Below are 18,546 nucleotides of genomic sequence, written 5' to 3'. Positions count from 1 at the left end.
CCTATGCATGGACCCAGAGAAATTAAGTTATCCTGGATTGGTCCGAATCCATGGGTCTTGAGGACCTGCAGTGCTTCCTTGGATTTGCAAACTATTACTGGCAATCCAATAACAGGTGATTCATGTTGGCCATGCCCTTCACCACTCTTACCATAAAGGGTTCAGATACCAAGAATTGGACTGACAGTGCCATTCAGGCTTTCTTTCCTGTGCCTCAAGGAGGAATTCACCCATGATCCATACCTGCACCATCCAGACCCTTCCAAGCCATTTATACTGGAGGTAGATGCCTCTGCCCTTGGAGTAGGGGCTGTCCTCTTACAGCATAACAACCAAGGAACCATCATGATCTGCTCCTAACTCTCTAAGAAATTTCCTTCAACAGAGAGAAATTACACTGTTGGAGATTGTGAATTTCTAGCAGTAAAGCTGGCCTTGGAGGAATGGCAATGTCTCTTGGAAGGAGCCCGACACCCTGGGCCCGATATTCAGAACTGGCTGAGTAAGTAACTTAGCCAGATATGACTTATCAGGTTAAGTTACAAGGGATATTCAGCAGCATAGCCATGCCGCTGAATATCCACAGACATGGATACTTAGCTGCATAAATTAAATCCAGCTAAGTTAGATCAGCTCTATGGCTGATCTAACTTATCCAGTTAATCGGATAAGACCGAATATAGCTACTTATCCGGTTCAGTTAACCGGGTAAGTAGCACTGCCCACAAATTGGCTGGCTGAGAGATAGCTGGATAAGTAACTTATATGGTGATAGTGGCCACTGATTTTCAATATCGGGCCCTCTGTGACTATCTACATGGACCACAAAAATCTGGAACACTTGGCGCAAGCTGAACGACTGAACCTGCAACAAGTCTGCTGGTTGCTAATTTTCAACCAGTTTGACTTCAAGCTCTGATATGCCCAGCAGAGAAAACCATCAGGCCGATGCCCTCCTTCATTCCTTTGATCCGTAGGCTCCCTGGAGCCCCCACAACCTATCATCGACCTGCTAGGATCGCGATTGCTGCTGCAGCGACAGTTCCCCCTGGGACGACTGTCGTTCCTCAAAGTCTACATCAGAAAGTTCTTCAGTGGGCCCACAACTCCTGGTGTCACCTGAAACCTGGAGTTAATTTCCTGTCATTATTGGTGGCTTCAAATGAAGACCACTATAAAGCGATACGTAGAGTCCTGTTCTATGTTGCCATAAACAAGAATTCTCAAGCTTGACCTTGGGGGATGTTACAGCTGCAGCCAGCCCCCAAAAAACCCTGGTCCCACTTGGCCACTGACTGTCGCTGGCCTTCCCCCCTCTCAAGTGACCTCACCACTATATGGGTAGTGGTGAATTGATTTTAAGAACATAAGAACATGCAATACTGGGTCAGACCAAGGGTCCATCAAGCCCAGCATCCTGTTTCCAGCAGTGGCCAATCCAGGCCATAAGATCCTGGCAAGTACCCAAAAACTAAGTCTATTCCATGTTACTGTTTCTAGTAATAGCAGAGGCTATTTTCCAAGTCAACTTAATTAATAGCAGGTAATGGACTTCTCCTCCAAGAACTTATCCAATCCTTTTTTAAACACAGCTATACTAACTGCCCTAACCGCATCCTCTGGCAACAAATTCTAGAGTTTAATTGTGCGTTGAGTGAAAAAGAACTTTTTCCGATTAGTTTTAAATGTGCCACATGCTAACTTCATAGAGTGCTCCCCAGTCTTTCTATTATCTGAAAGAGTAAATAACGATTCACATCTACCCATTCTAGCTCTCATGATTTTAAACACCTCTATTATATCCCCCCTCAGCTGTCTCTTCTCCAAGCTGAAAAGTCCTAACCTCTTTAGTCTTTCCTCATAGGAGAGCTGTTCCATTCCCCTTATCATTTTGGTTGCCCTTCTTTGTACCTTCTCCACCGCAATTATATCTTTTTTGAGATGCGGCGACCAGAATTGTACACAGTATTCAAGGTGCGGTCTCATCATGGAGCGATACAGAGGCATTATGACATTTTCAGTTTTATTCACCATTCCCTTTCTAATAATTCCCAACATTCTAGGATGGCCTTTCATACCTCTCTCGTTCTAATAATTCCCAACATTCTAAGATGGCCTTTCATACCTCTCTCTGGCCTCCCTTCAGAGCCTGAATTAGCCAATTATTTTGTCCAGCACATCTTCCCTCTGCATGGGCTCCCTCTCCACATCTTCTCGGACCAAGGAATACAGTTTACTGCCTGCTTTTGGAAAAGTCTATGAAAGAAATTTGGAATTAACTTGGATTTTACTTTGGCTATCAACCTCAGAATAATGGTCAAACCAAGTGAACAAATCATACTGTCAAGGATTTCCTAAGGGCTACGTAAACCAGTGCCAGGACAACTGGGCATCCCCACACCCATGGGCAGAGTTCTGCCACAATAATCACATGAGCAGCATGACCGGGTCATCACCGTTCTGTGTGGTATTTGGCCATCATCCTCATACACCTAAGCCTGTCCTGGTCTCCGTCACCTGCCCTGCAGCCAATTTATGGGACACAAACTCCAAGATCTCTGACAGAAAACACACCATCTTCTGGAACAAGTCTTCTCTGTATTGTTCCAATTTATTTTTAGTATATGTATTGCCAAGGGATATATAACCAAGCAAGGGAGTACCGGCAGCCCCACTCTAGCACAGCAAGTGCCCACTTTGTGCGAGTGGGCAGATGAAAACCTGCTCTTTCTCTCAGCATCATACATAGTGAGAGAGGAGAATTTCCAAGCTGACTTCCTCAGCAGAAATAGACTAGACCCAGAAGAATGAAAATTGAGCTCAGAGGCCCTTCAGATGATAGTGGAGTGGTGGGGTCACCTAGACATAGATTTAATTGCGACCTATGAAAACTCCAAAGCTAGCAGATTCTTCAGTCGCAATGCAGAAATAGACTCCGGCAGGATAGATGTCCTTATCTGTTCATGGCAGAGATGCAGCCTGCTATATATCTTCCCACCATGACCCCTTGTAGGCAGGATGATAAGAAGGCTAGAAGACCATCTCTTCATGTTCATCTTCATGGCCTCAGACTGGCAGAGGAGTCCTTGGAATGCAGACCTCATAAGAGTACTAAATGGAATGCCTCTGCCCCTGGCCAGGGAACGCAATCTGCTCTGGCAGGGGCCAGCTCTGGCAGGGGCCAGGACATAAGCGAGAATGGAGCCAGGAAGACCTGGCTCCATTCTCGCTTATGTCCTGGCCCCTAAAAGGGAGCACCTTCGGGGGAAGGGGTACTCTTCAGCAGTAATAGCAACCATGCTAAAGACACATAAAACCTCTGTTTCGTTAGCATATATCAGGATTTGGCAAGTGTTCAAAGGACTCTGACATGACCACAAAATCCCCCCCTGGAGGACAGATATATTGCAGATATTGAACTTTCTGCAATGTGACCTCGATAAGGGATTAGCACTTAATTCCCTGAAAGTGCAGGTGACATGCTATGGGGAAGAATTAAAGGCATGCAAGTGGTAGTCCACCCAGACATACTATGATGCCTAAAGAGAATAAAATGTATCTGCCCACCTTTCAGGCCAATAATCCCACAGTGGGACTTTAATCTGGTGTTGAGGGCCCTGCTGAGTTCTCCTTTGAGCCAATAAAACAGCATCCCTGAAGGGCCTAGCCCTGAAAACCATCTTTTTGTAACTATCAGCTTTACTAGGTGCATCTCAGAACTGCAGGCCCTCTCATGTAAGGACCCTTACTTTTTCCCTGGATTTGGTGCCATCCTTCATGCTCAAGGTGGTATCCTCGTTTCATGGAAATCAGTTGGTGTCACTCCCTACATTTAACAGCAGTGACTATCGAGGGAAAGATAGGAGTCTACATGTGCTGGATGTAATGTTGAGATATCTAAAGGTGACAAATGCCTTTAGGAAAATAGACAAACTATTATTTGGTGGACTCTAGAAAGAAGAGGCAGTCTCCAATGCCACCATAGTTTGGTGGATCAGGGAAATAATAGCTTCAGCTTACCTTCTATCTGGACGGCAAACACTGTCCACACTTCACATGCACTCCACCAGAGCACAAGCATCATCACGGGTGGAGGCATCTTCAGTCTTCCCGGAGGAAATATGTAAGGCAGCCACTTGGTTATCTTTATACTCCTTTACAAGATTAAATAGGCTGGATGTACAAGCCAAGGCAGACATGGCATTTGAGGCAGGAGGTCGTAAGAGAGCTCTGTGAAGTAAAAAAAATGTTGTGTCCTCTGGCTCTGTCATCTGAGGGAAGGAGATCTCCCCATGCACTAGTCTAGCAGGAATCAAGGAAAAAAAATTATCAGATAAGAACAAATTTCTCCATATCCCCTCTGTTTTCTCTTTTCTAAACTGAAGAAACCTAATCTGTTTAGCCTTTCTCCATAAGGGAGCTTTTCCTTATTTTTGTCACTCTTCTCTATACCTTATCAAGGTCTGCTATGTCTTTTTTAAGATGGAGAGACCAGAACTACACACAGTACTCAAGGTATGGTCATACTATGGATCAATAGAGGCATTAAGATACATTCTGCTTTTATTCTCCATTCCTTTCCAAATAATTCTTAACATTCCGTTTGCTTTTGTGATCGCTGCTGCACACTGAGCTGAGAATTTCAACGCATTGTCCACAAAAACCCTGAGATTATTTTTCTGAGTGATGATTCTTAATAAGGAACCCAGCATTGTATATCTTTAGTTAAGATTATTTTCCCTATGTGCATCACTGTGTACTTGTCCATACTTAATCTCATCTACCATTTAGATCCTCAATCTCCTAACCTCTCCAGGTCCTTCTGCAATTCTTCACAATTTGCTGAACTTTGAATAATTTTGTGTCATTGTTACTGTCTTTTCCAGATTATTTATGAATACATTCATGGGCACAGGTCCCAGAACAGATCCCTAGGGCACTCCACTGTTTATCTTTCTCCATTTGGAAAACTGACCATTTAGTGCTAATATCAGTTTCCTGTCTTTTAACCAGTAACCCAATCTATAGTTTACACATCGATGTAAATTCCTAATTGATTCTTAATGTGAAAGGATTCCTCTTTATTGGGTTAACAGTTAAAAATGTGATCGGGATGACTGGGAATCCAAACAGCAGTGAATGCTTTCCCAGCACACAGATATATTCAGAATTAAATATAAACACACAGAATTAATTCAACATTCATATCCTACTTTCCCAGCACACAACATTCATGCACAGTAATAGTTCAACTTTCAAACAATGTCTACTGCAAGATTAAAACACAAACTTTCCTCAGTAAAACCAATTCTTACAGGTCCTGCTCACCCGCTAACCAATGCAGCTTCTGCTGACAGTCACTCTTGGCGGTGGGTGCCAATGCTCTGGGGAACAGAGCTGCTGCATGGCCTGTGGGGCCTGTGCTTTGGGAAGCTCATAGTCTGTAGACAACTGTGTATGGGGGAACTCTACTGCTGCACATGCTTCTGATATGTTAGTTTTGGAGCTTTATGCTAGTACTTCAGTGTGTGATGTGTCTGGCCTTTTTGTTTTTATGCATGAACAGGAACTGAGCCGAGAGAAAGCAGCTGCAGTAGTGGGACGTGCTCAGACAGAGGAGGAGTTGCAGAAGATCAGAAATTTTAGCCGCTTAGAAGAGGTATGGCAGAACCTTGTTTCTCATGAAAGGAAGAACTCTGATCAGACTGTCCATGGGAATAGGTCTGGCTGATTGAGAAAAGAGGCCACTGGAAGGGGTGTCCAAACCTGTGCCTGGGAAATCAGTTCTGCTACCGGGGGTGTCCAAGCCTGTGCCTGCAGGGATCAGTATTGCTGTAAGGAGTGTCCCATCCTATGCCTGCAGGATCAATGCAACTGTGGGGTGTGTTCAAGCCTGTGCCAGTGGAAGTCAGTGCTAGGGAGAGGGGTGTCTGAGCTTGTGCTTGCAGAGATCAGTGATGCTGAAAGGGGTGTCTAAGCCTGTGCCTGCAGGTGTCAGTGCTCCTGTGGGGGAGTATCTGAATCTGTGCTTGGGGGAGGATCAATGCCATTATAAGGGGTATCTTAGAATTGCTGCAGAGGACATACAATCCTGTATTTTGGGGGTCAGTATGTTGGGTGTCTGTTCCTGTTCCTGATCTCAGTGCTGCTGTGGAGGGTGTGCAAGCCTATATCATGGGGGTCAGTGTGCTATATTGTTTGTATGTTTGAAGGGATGGCGTGATAAGCTCTGGCTCTTGTCTGTGTATGTTTTCTAATTACTGGTTTTGCTTTGTGCAGCAACAGCGCTCTTCTCATCTAGAAGAAAAGCTGCGTCTAGTGACACAGTCACGCGATGAGGCACAGACTCTCATCCTGCAGCAGAAACAGGCAGCGGGAGAGCTGCAGTCAAAGTACCATCAGCTGAATCTAGAAACTGAGCGTCTGAAGCGTCAGATAGAAGGGCACCATCAGGTACTTACTGTCTGTAGGCTGCAGGAGCTGGCAGAGGTGGACATTACCTCCTGGAGCCAAGAGTGACAGTCTTGTTAGAAGAAAGATGACTATACTCTCTGTAGGTTGAGCAGCTGGTTCTGTTTTGGCAGGGCAGGCAAATACAGTCATAGAAATGTAGAATATGATGGCAGATAAGGATGTAAAACTCATCCAGTCTGCACAGTTTAATTTCCAATGCAATACCATAGTCCTAATTGATCTTTCTTTCCTTCTCTTTGTAACAAAGGATCCTGGAACAGGTAGAGACCTAGATCCCTAATTTTGCAGAAAGACTACTTGGGTGATCCAGGAGAGAGCCTGGATAGAAATGCACCTAGTTTTCATAGAGCAAGCCTTCCTGGGTGTAGTCACACTCAGAACTAGGAAGGGCTTCAAATTTCTAGAGAGACTCTGCTGCCTGGCTGAAGTACAACAGAGCTCTGCAGTTGAATGCTTGAGACCATGAACTCTGGTAGATACCTAGCTGAAGAGAAGCTGGACTTTTGTTCCCTCCTGTGTTACTGCTTCAGATGCTAAATTGGTTTGGGCCTACAAGCCCCAATAAACGTATTGAGCTGTTTCTTCGTGTGGCTCAGCCTGACCATCTTTGTACCCACTCCAGTGGACCATAGATCTGCTGTGCCTTACCTAGTCTTCTTGAATTCTGTTACTTTCTTGCCTCCACTAACTTCCTTTGGAGATTATTCCATATATCCACCAAATTTTCAGAGAAGAAATCTTTTCTAATGTCACTCAGGAACTACCTACCTTGAGCCTCACATCAAAAAAACATAAATGCCACACTGAGTCAGACCAAAGGTCCATCAAGTCCAGCATCCTGTCTCCGGCAGTAGCCAATCCAGGTTACAAGTACCCAGCAGGTCCCAAATAATAGATCTAATCCTTCTTGCTCATAACCAGGGATAAGCAGTGGCTTTCTGAAATCTACATCACTAATAATGGTTTATGGACTTTTCCTCCAGGAACTTGTCCAAACCCTTTTGAACACAGCTTTGCTAACTGCTTTCACCACATCCTCTGGCAACAAATTCCACAGCTTAATTGTGCATTGAGTGAAAAATACTTTCTCCACTTTGTTTTAAAAGTGCATTTGTTCTACATCCCAAGCAATCTGGTTACTTGAAAGCACACAGTACAAAGACTGTGATTACTGCTTTATTTAATGACATCAGCCTTCATCTTGATAAAGGGAAAATATTCCTCTTAGTTTGCTTAGACATGAGCTCAGCCTTTGACACCATTGAAGCTGTTGCTTAATTGCCTTTTTGATATAGGAATCTGGAGCCAAGCACTACTCTTGTTTAAGTCTTTCTTTGATGCACGTTGTTATTCTGATTTATGGAACTCTGCACAGTCTGCATCTATTCCTCTCAGGTGTGCTCTTCCTCAAGGATCCATCCTTTCTCCTATTTTATTCAATTTATATTTAGCCCCACTGGCCACTTTAATTCAAAGTAAGGGTTTCTCAAGTTACTTTTATGCTGATGACATACAGATTATTGCTAATTTTGATCTTCATTCTTCTTTCTCTTTGTCCAGCTTTAACAGTTGTCTTACTGAAGTAACTGATTGGTTAAAACTTTCAAAACTCATAGTTAACCCTGGTAAATAGGAAGCTATGTGGTTTTCCAGAAAGCATTAACCCACACTGCTTCCTTTGCCATGCATGCCTGGAAATCTAGGGATCAGAATTGACTCCTCTCAAATTTGATCACCATATTTCTCATCTAGTGTAAAGTTCTTACTTCTTTTTGTGATTTATCCGTAGGCTCAGACCTTTTTTGGACCGCTCTGATCTTAAATTATTGGTCTACTCTTTAATCTTAGCTCACCAAGATTGTTGTAATGCCCATTTGTCATGGTTTCTCTGCCAAACAAATCAGAAGACTCCAGATTATCCAAAATATTGCAGCTAAGCTAATCTTTGGAAAGCGAAAATTTAACCATGTCACTCCCTTACTTTGTGATCTGCATTGGCTCCCCATTTTTTTCCGCATCATGTTCAAAATAGGATTGATGGGGGAATGTAAGGTGGAGTACCTCCAGGCTTTGCGCTGGAGGTACTCCACCTTACATTCCCCCATCAATCAGAGAGATCCCCGTGGTCTACTCAACAAGAACGCCTAGTCATACTATCACCAAGGTAGATCAGTTAAAAAGAACAAGAGAAATTTGTTTCTTATACTTAGCCCCCAGCCTTTGGAACTCCTTTTCGCTGACTTTATGCTTGGAGAAATATTATTTTAAATTTAGGAAAGCTCTAAAGACCTTGTTATTCTTACAAGCTTTCCCATCAGATTAGGTTGATGAGTCTCTTTTTCTTATCCTGCTCTTTTTGTGGGATTTCTTATTATTGTTAACTAGGATGGTTTTAATATACTATTTCACCTCTGTTTTAAGTTTTTTAATTTTTTGTTTTTTATACTTTATTGTTTGTTATTGTTTATCATATCTCTGGGTTTAGTTTAATTGTATGCTATTTAGTTCATTATGTTAGTCTCATTTACTTTTATTGTAAATCACATTGATTTGCCTTGGTAAAATTTGCGATTTAATCAAGTATGACATAAACTAAACAATCTATTAGCTTAATGGTGTGTCCCTTAGACTTAATACAATTTGTAAGGGTAAATATCTGTTCTACCCCCACTCATGCCTTTACAGACCTCTTTCAAATCTCCTCTCAGCTGTCTGTTCTCCAGGCTGAAGAGCTCTAATCAGTTTAACCTTTCTTCATAGGGGTGCCGTTCCATCCCTTTTATCATATTGGTTCCCCTTTTCTACTTCCACAATACATTTTTTTGAAATGAGGCAACCAGAACTGCACACACAGATCTAATCAGATCTTCTGTTTTCCATGCCTTCCTAAATCCTGACATTCTATTTGCTTTTTTGACTGCTGCCAAGCACTGGGCCGAGGATTTTTTTTTATTATTTATATTTTATTGATATTTCAGAGTTATAATAACACATAACATCAGTCAGCATTGAATTATGTGCATAAACAATAAAACAAGGTATGAAATAGACAACAAGCATTATGTCAGGTTGTACAACAAGAAGCAAAGTAACATTTTATTGTACATTCCCTCCCCGTCTTCTTCTAGACCCAACCCCGGTTTCTTCCCCTCCCTCCCCTTTCCCCCCTGAGCCAGATAGCTATAAGTAAAGTGATATCAATGGTGATATAGCAAAATACGACTATGAATTGTGGGCCAAGGATTTTAAAGTATTGTCCACTTTGACTCCAAGGTCCTTTTCCTGGGTTGTGACATGTAATATGGAACTCAGCATCATATACCTATAATTCGGATTATTGTTTCTTATATGCATCACGTGGCACTTGTACACATTAACTTTCATCTGCCATTCAGACGCCCAATCCTCCAGTCTCAAAAGGTCCTCTTGCAATTCTTCACAATTAGCTAGTGAGCTGACAATCTTGAGTAATTTTGTTTCATCCATAAATTTGATAACATCATTCCTGTTTTCAGATCATATTTAAATAGCACCTACAGACTTTACGTCCCCCCACACAGACTGAAAGTTGCTCCCTTTACCGCGAACTTAAAACTCCCAGATGCTTCTTGATTATATAGATAAAAAACTGAATGTGATGGGTTTGGGGGGTTTTTTAAATACTTTTTCTAGAAAATCATATTTGTTTATTTTTCTAGATCTACGTGCAAGGCCCATGGTTTGTAATAGGTCTCTCTAGCAGGTTTAGATTCTCTTACAAATCATTAGAAAAATATCTCCTTCCTGTCAATTATTTATACTTTTGAGGAATTTGAATGTCGGTCATATCTCCCATCTCTCCTCTTCTCCTGGTTATAAATATTTATGTCTTTAATTCTCATTTCTTAGGGCTTTTGGTGCAAACCCTACATCGTTTTGGTAGCCCTTCTCTGGACCATCTCCTCTCTGTCTATATTTTTTCAGAGCTATGCCTTCCAGAATTGGGCACAATATTCCAGCTGAGGCATTATCACCTCCCTTTACCTACTGCTTGTAGCTTTCCGTATATACCAGAGCAATCCTCTAGCTCTGGCCATCATCTTGTTTTACTGTTTTTCTGCCTTGAGATGAAGAGTTCTGATCACCCACGGAAGTACAGTATCTCACCTCTTATGATATACTTCTGCCTTAGATTTCTGTACCTCAAATTCATGACTACACTTTTTTGCTTTAAATCTTAGCATTTGACCATGCTTCAAGCTTTTTTAATATTGGTTTTAGGGAAATAAGAAGTACAAGTCCATATATTTGATAGGGCAAACCAGAGCCAACTTATCACCTTAATTAGGACATGGCAGATGGAATCATATTCTATGAGAATATGCCCAATTTTCATATGAGTCAGCAGATGATAACACTGGTGCAGCCTCCTGTCTCTATTCGTGACAAGCCTAATATCAATTAAAACTGTTTCACAAATGTTGGAATTTGTACTATGTGATCACAAAGTTTTGTGACCTTTTTTTTAATATTTGTTTTCTTTCTGCTAGAACTTGGATGAAAAGGAGCGAGAGAAAATAGCTGAGGTCAGCAAGGTGAGAGTGGAGCTGCAGGAGCAGATTGGGCATCTGCAGGCAGAGCAGACTGCACAGGAGGGGTTAAAAGAGAAGATTGCAGCCCTGGAAAGGCAACAGAAAGGTAAAGGAAGTTTCTTACATAGAATGGGTTGAGGGCAGACAAGAGAGAACCATCTGGACTGCTGATGGGAATGGCAAATTGATCTTCCGAAGAAGACTTATATTTCTGTTTTAATTAATGCTTTTTTTTTTCTGCAGTGCAGCTAAATAACCACCGGGAGGCAGTGCTGGATAAAGAGAGTGAAATTGCCTCCTTACTGGAGAAGCTACGGCTGAAGGATGCAGAGATTTCTCGAATGAGGGATGAGGAGGCTCAGAGAGCCAGTTACCTGCAGAACGCCATTCTCTCCTATGTGCAGAGCTGTTCCCTTGGAGTTCACAGCCCCAGGAAGTGAAGGCTGTTCAATGTGAGTGGGGTAACTGATGAGGCTGTGTAAGATTTTGGTTTATTAAGACATTTTTCTATTCCATCCTTCTGAACACAGTTCATCCAAAGTGGATCACAGCATCATAAAACATGCAAATGCTTAGAGCTGTAGCATAAAAATAAAACAATATCAACATAATACCCTCGTGCTTCTGACCCTCACAGCTAGCAAGATCAAATATTCCAGAAATATACACATCTATGAACCCCAAATAATTCCTCCCACCTGCAGGTAAATAACTAAATCAGCAATAGAACATTACCTAATAGGACAAACTCCCAATAAATTTCCCTCAAGCTCAGCATTTCCTGTTAAGGATGAGTACCTGCTCTAAAGTAGTATTCCAGGGTATCAAAGAATGAGCAACCCCGAGTGAGTGAAAGTGCCAGAGCAGATTAAATAGTCAATTCTGCAGTGACTGTTGTTGCTGGCACACTGCAAGCACCATATTAGAATGACACACAATGAAAACCTCCTCACAATTTAGCCATCAAAAGTTAATTTTTCCTGAAATTTGATGCATAGTTACAAACTGTAGGCCTGATTTTAAAAAGCAGTTACATACTTAAAATTGGGTTTTACACTCATAAATGCACTTTTTTAAATCTTTTTTTTAATTTTTACATCAGAACAACATGAACCAAAAATATTGTAACGAAACATTATGTATTTAATCCCTCTCTTCCCCCCACCCTTTCCCCCTCCCAGAATCATAGACCTTCCTGGACAGCGAGTGCTTTTTATCTGAATTACACGCAGTACACTCCAAAGAATATTAGAGTCAGACATGGAACATAGCAATACAAATATAATATACCAATGCCTTGTACCCAAAATTACCCAAGTATACCTGATCAAGAAAATGAAAGCAAAACACTTCGAACTCAAGCTTGCCAGTTAGCCAGAAATGGATCATATTGAAGATCGTCTGGCAGTTAGATGTTCAAAAGCTGCTAGCTTATGTAACTTTAATTTCCATTGGAAGAATGTTGGTTTCCCTTCTTTTATCCATTGTTCCAAAATTGTTTTCTTAGCCAGTAGGAACGCTTTCCATAAAAACAGTTTCTGTGGCTTTGTGCCTTTAACAGGAACCTCATCCATGCAGTCAAACAGACATAGATGTAAGGACATCGGTATCAAAAAGCATAGGAGTCTTTTCAAATAACACAATACCACCTTCAAAAGATCCTTATCTCTACACAGTCCCAAAAACAATGAAATAGAATTCCTTGAATGACTAGGCACTTCAAGCATTTATCCGTCAACGACAACTTTGCCTTAAATGCCCATGAGCGGGAGAAGAATATGCGTCGAAGAAATTTAAAATAAGTCTCCTGAAGGGAAATATTTTCAGAAACCAGATTGGAGTTTTCAAAACAAGTTCTCAGTGCCTTGGGAGAGACCAGAACATCTAATTCCTGATTCCAATGAGAAGCTAAGTCTTGTAAGTTGTCATGAATTTTAATAGCCTTGATTGCCTTCATCAAGGAGGCACACAACGTCCTTTGCTAGGGGGTACTAGGAAAATTCAGCATTACAGTTGTACATTTACTGAAGGAGATATTTTATACAGATCATGCTCAATGAAATGTCTGACCTGTAAATATGCATAGAACTCTTTGTGGGATAAAGCTAATACAATTTGTAGCTCAGCAAAGGAACAAGGAGTTCCACTGGTGTGCATGAACTGCTGTAGAGTAGTTAAACCTTTACTGGCCCACTGAAGGAAAATCAAGTTCTCCAGACCTGGAGTGAACCTTGGATGTCCAGAGATTGAGAGAAATGGTGATACTTCCCAATGCGGGTTATTTTGAATATAGTCAGGTAGAATAGATCCTGGAACATGCAATACATTTCCCAGATTGTGTGGTTTACACCATTCCTGCAAAAAACTAGTAGGTGAAAACAAATTAATCCCATAAAACCAATCCTTCACATGCTGTAATAAACAGGCTAGATTATAATTCTGCAAATTTGGACACCCCATCCTGCCTTTGCCCAATGGGAGCGTCATCGTATGTAAAGCCAGGTGAGTCCCTTTATTCCCCCACAGAAATTTCCCCAAAGCTCTAGACAGTTCCACAATATGCTGGCGCTTAATCCACACAGGTAACATTTGTAATATGTACAGCCACCAAGGTAGTTACATCATCTTAAACAAGTGGATTCTGCATATAAAGAAAGGGGCAGCGACCCCCATTCAGCCAGTTTCTTTTTAGTCTTTGTGAGTACAGGTAAAATATTACTGTCATACATGTTTTGAATGGCAGCTGGGATTTTAACCCTTAAGTATTTCATCTTTGATTCAACCCATCTCAGGGGAAAAAGTCCTGGCCATGTGGACTTCAGCGACCCTAATACATCCAAGGCCTCGGACTTATCTAGATCAATTTTGAAACCCAAGAACATGCCGAAGTGTTTCTGCATATCCATCACATTCTGCAATGAGTGAACAGGTTCAGTCAGGAAAACCAGGACATCATCAGCAATTTTTTTTTTTTTTTTAATTTATATTCCGCTTTTCACACTTTTTCAGTGCTTCAAAGTGGATTACATTCAGGTACTGTAGGTATTTCCCTATCCCCAGAGGGCTTACAATCTAAGTTTGTACCTGATGCAATGGAGGGTAAAGTGACTTGCCCAAGGTCTCAAGGAGCGACAGTGGGACTCGAACCCTGGTCTCCTGGTTCGTAGCCCACTGCTCTAACCACTAGGCTACTATTTTGAAACACTCTCTTCCTAGGCATTCATCTATTTTTTTGTAAAAGAGGGTTTAAAATGAGAATATATAACAACAGAGACAGAGGTCATCCCTGTCTCGTACCCCATTCTAGTTCAAATTCTTGGGACAAACAACCATTTTCTAAGATGATGGAAGAAGGCTCCCAGTAGATCAGGGAGATGCTGCGCACCACATTGCCCTCAAATCCATATCTGTTTAAGGCTGAGAATAGGTAAGGCTATGAAACCCAGTCAAATGCCTTTTCGGCCTCAAAACCCTGTGCCTGTGTCTGTATCTACTTTGCACCATAGCTGTCCATAATCTCAAAATATGTTTACCCGCCATACCTTCACAAATCCCGCTTGATTATGAGAAATTAAGGAAGGTAACACTGTAAACAGACTATTTGCAAAGTTCAGATCAAAGTTCAAAAGGGATATAGGTCTACACGAGGCTGGATTACATGGATCTTTTCCTCCCTTAGGAAGAACCGTAATATATGCTCATTTAGCTTCTCTGGGAAAGGAGCCCTGAAGTAAGGCCACTATGAAGAACCCTTTAAGTGTGTCCCCTATTTCCCCACTTAGAATCTTATAGAAGTCAGTGTTAACCCCATCTGGGCCCAGAACTTTGTGTAGGGGGCTAGTCTTTATTCCTTCCAAAATTTCCTGAAGATTCAGTAGCTTATTCAGCCAAGTCAACTGTTGTTTAGTTAACTTCGGTAAGGTCAAGCCTTGAAAAAACTGTTCTTCCTCTATGCTCTTCCCATCCTCTACATCATTATGATAAAGTTTTTTTTATAAAAAGAACGGAAAATCTTACAAAACTCGGCAGCTGAGGTTTTTTTTACCCCATATTCGTCTTTCAGTGCCTCAGTGTAGTTATTCCCTTTTTTTTTAATTTATGATTTTTATTGCATTCCTTGAAAAGTACAACATATTAATCATAACAAGACCCGTAGGTTGAAACATGAACAAGTATCAAGGATAACAATCCAATTTTACAAGTTTATAAACATGTTATCCCCCCTCCCCGCACCTCCTGTTTTCGTAAACATCAATATAATCATAAACATGAGCATAACCACTGGTCATGGAAAATATAAAATCTGGTTAAATAGTAAATAAAACATAAAAATAAAGAGCCACTCTCGAAGTCATAAAAGATTATCTAAAGGAGTCGATTAACTCAGTGATGTTGAAGTCGCCTAGTTCAATCCCGCTAATCGATTGTCATGTGGCACAGTCCCTTCTCCAAGTTAAATAAGGTGACCAGACCTTGTTAAATTTGTCCAAGCGATGCTGTTTAGCATTGTGCAGGTTTTGTCTAGTCTCCTCAAAACCTCTGCCATGGTCGGGGCATACGATCTCTTCCAGGAGAAGGCTATTTCCATTCGCAATGCAAATCAACATTGTTGAATAAAAACATGGTAATGTATGGGAAGGTCCCCATTAGGTAGGCAAAGCAAGGCCTGTGCTAGAGTTAAATGTACAGACATTTTAAGAATCCTCGACAAGAAGATTTCTAATTGCCTCCAAATATTTTGAATATATTTACAATCCCACCACATATGTCTAAAGGAACCCTGTTGTGTGCAGTTCCTCCAGCATATACTACTGCAACCTACATTGAATCTACTGAGGCGATCAGGTGAAAGGTACCAGCTGTATAATATCTTATAGCTATGTTCCACAATAGCCAAAGAAATGGAGATTGTCTTGGTCTTTACAAAAATTGAAGACCACTGCTCGTCAGTGAGTGAAGCGCCTAGATCCCTCTCCCAGGCCAGAATCAGATTAGGTTTGGTCTGTAACCGGGTGTTTAATAATTGATAGATTTTAGAAATCAGGCCCTTCATCTTCAGGGATTGGGTACAATAGTCCGCAAAGAGGGAACGCTTAGATGCCAAATGAGATCGCCTCTGCAGATCCACTATGAAATGGGTAATCTGGAGGTAGGTGTAAAAGTCTGACAGAGGTAAGTCATATTTGGTTCTCAACTCAGCAAAAGGCATAATTTTTCCATTCGATAGAAAAAGGTTGATTTGAGTGAGACCCCTTTGTCTCCAGGAGGGGAAGGACTGAGGGTGAAGGCCAGGGACAAATATTATATTATGAAAGAGATAGGAAGAGAGTAAATATAAAGTTGTACCCACCAATTTTGTCCGCCAGAATGACCAGATGTTCAAGGTATGTCTGGTGGTAGAAGCCATGGTTGAGCAGGGACGCCAGGTATTCCTGGGTTGCCAAACCCGAGCAGAAAGTGGCATGCTTCCCGACCATAACTGTTCTATGTGTACCCAGTGTTTGTCCATTGGAACCCTGTGCCATTCAATGATGGACGGAGCTGTGAGGCCGCCTAATACCAAGACAAATTCGGAAGGCCTAACCCCCCTTCAAGCTTATGCTGATAGAGAACATGTTTGGCTACCCTAGGGGGACGATGCCGCCAGATGAATCGCAGCAATTTATTTTGCCTACGATTTAAAGTTGTGGTCGATAAGGCAATCGGCAGGGTTTGAAATAGGTAAAGAAATCTTGGTAGAACATTCACTTTAACCACTGCTACTCTGCTGAGCCAGATTATGGTAAGATGAGACCATCTTTCCAGGTCCCTCTCTGTAGCCTGCATTAAGGGAATATAATTAAGGGAAAATAATTCAGAAAGGTTTTTGCCCAAATAAATCCCTAAGTATTTAATTTTAGCATGGACCCATCTGAAGGGAAGATTAGTTTGCAAATCAGAGGTGACTCGGGGGTTACAGGTAATATTTAGGATTTCCTTCTTATTCCAATTTATTTTAAACCCAGAAACCAAACTATAGGAGGCCAGATTACTTGCAATAGCTTGCAAGGACGTGTGAGGTTCGGTGACTGTGAATAAAATGTCGTCCGCAAACAACAAGAGTTCATAAGTCTCGAAGCCCAAGGTGAAACCATGAATATCAGTATTTCTGCGTATCGCAATGGCTAGAGGTTCCCGAAAGATGGCAAAACGTACAGGCAAAAGAGGGCAGCCTTGTCTGGTCCCCTTTGCACTATAAAAGTATCTGCATAGCCTCCATTTATTTTTAAGCAGGCTTTAGGTTTATCATACAGGGCAGTAATCCAATTAAAAAAGGAGTCTCCAAAATTCATAACTTTCAGTGTTGCAAAGAGGAAAGGCCAGTGCACCAAAGGCCTTTTCGGCCTCTATGGCAAGAAGAAGTGTGGGTAATTGCTGCTTATGGGCCCCCCCAGAATATGTCAATGATCTTTCGCACGTTGTCACTGGCCATTCTCCCGGGTATGAACCCTGCTTGATCAGGATGAATGATGTGAGCTATGAAACTATTTAATCAAGCCGCTGGCACTTTAGCCAGAATCTTTAAATCCAGGTTAATCAAAGATATGGGACAGTACAAACCACATAGTATAGGGTCATGGCCTGGCTTGGCCAAAATCGTTATAGCGGCTAGATTAGAGTCCAGTAGTAAGGAATCTCCCTCTCCCAGATAATTAAATAATTTCTGCAGGGGTACAACCAAGTGAGGAACAAAGGTTTTATAAAATTTAGGAGTGAGGCCATCGGGACCCGGGGCCTTTCCCACTTTGAGGTCCTTCACAGCTAGAAGCAGCTCTGGGAAGCAGCAAGGAGGTCAGGAAGGATTGTATGTTCTCTGGGGCGATCCGGGATTCAGCCTAATATAAACTCTGGTAAAATTTAAGGAACTGCTGTGATATTTCTGACATGGTAGATAAAACCTTACCAAGATCATCTTTAATTTTCAGAATATAATTTTGAAAGGTAATCTTTTTCAATTTATTAGCCAGTATCTTTCCCGCCTTTTACCCCTTTCAAAATGGGTTTGATGAGCTAATTCAAGGGAGAGAGCTATATGAGCAGCTTCTAATCTAAGCAGCTCCTCTCTGACTTTGGTGAGGCGGAGGTAAATGGCTGGAGACCCATTCTGGCTGTGCTGTTTTGAGAGAAGGTTTATCATATCCCGCAAACTGGAGCGTTTTGCCCCCTTTTGCTTTTTAAGAAACAAGGAGCGAGATATAAAATGAGCTCCAATATAAGCCTTGAAACTATCCCAAATCACCACCAGAGAATCAACAGATCCATCATTGGTATTAAGGAAATCAGTTATTACCTGAGCAGTTAGTCTCCAAAACCTCCTACCCACACCCACCCCCGCAGTACCAAATCGAGGCTAATAGGGGCATGGTCAGACCATGTAATAATGCCTACTTCAGGGTTGTGAACATATTGGAAAAGAAATTTGGTCACTAGGATGTAATCTATTCGGGAGTAGGAATCATGT

General features: G+C 41.7%; 1 protein-coding gene across 1 annotated transcript in view; it reads left to right on the top strand.

Annotated features, from left to right (window-relative positions):
* LRRC45 (leucine rich repeat containing 45) overlaps positions 1-18,546 on the top strand; it is a 170,619-nt gene that overhangs the window by 131,420 nt on the left and 20,653 nt on the right. Inside the window, exons 15-18 of the mRNA XM_029599051.1 lie at positions 5,567-5,659; positions 6,280-6,453; positions 11,004-11,151; positions 11,289-11,497. Coding sequence (XP_029454911.1) covers positions 5,567-5,659; positions 6,280-6,453; positions 11,004-11,151; positions 11,289-11,485 — 612 coding nt within the window. The 3' untranslated portion in view covers positions 11,486-11,497. The remainder of the gene's footprint in view (positions 1-5,566; positions 5,660-6,279; positions 6,454-11,003; positions 11,152-11,288; positions 11,498-18,546) is intronic.

Source organism: Rhinatrema bivittatum, chromosome 4 (assembly GCF_901001135.1).
Source record: "Rhinatrema bivittatum chromosome 4, aRhiBiv1.1, whole genome shotgun sequence".
Lineage (NCBI taxonomy): Eukaryota > Metazoa > Chordata > Amphibia > Gymnophiona > Rhinatrematidae > Rhinatrema > Rhinatrema bivittatum.
The sequence above is the reverse complement of the archived record's forward strand: the minus strand, read 5'-3'. Positions and strand labels throughout refer to the sequence as shown.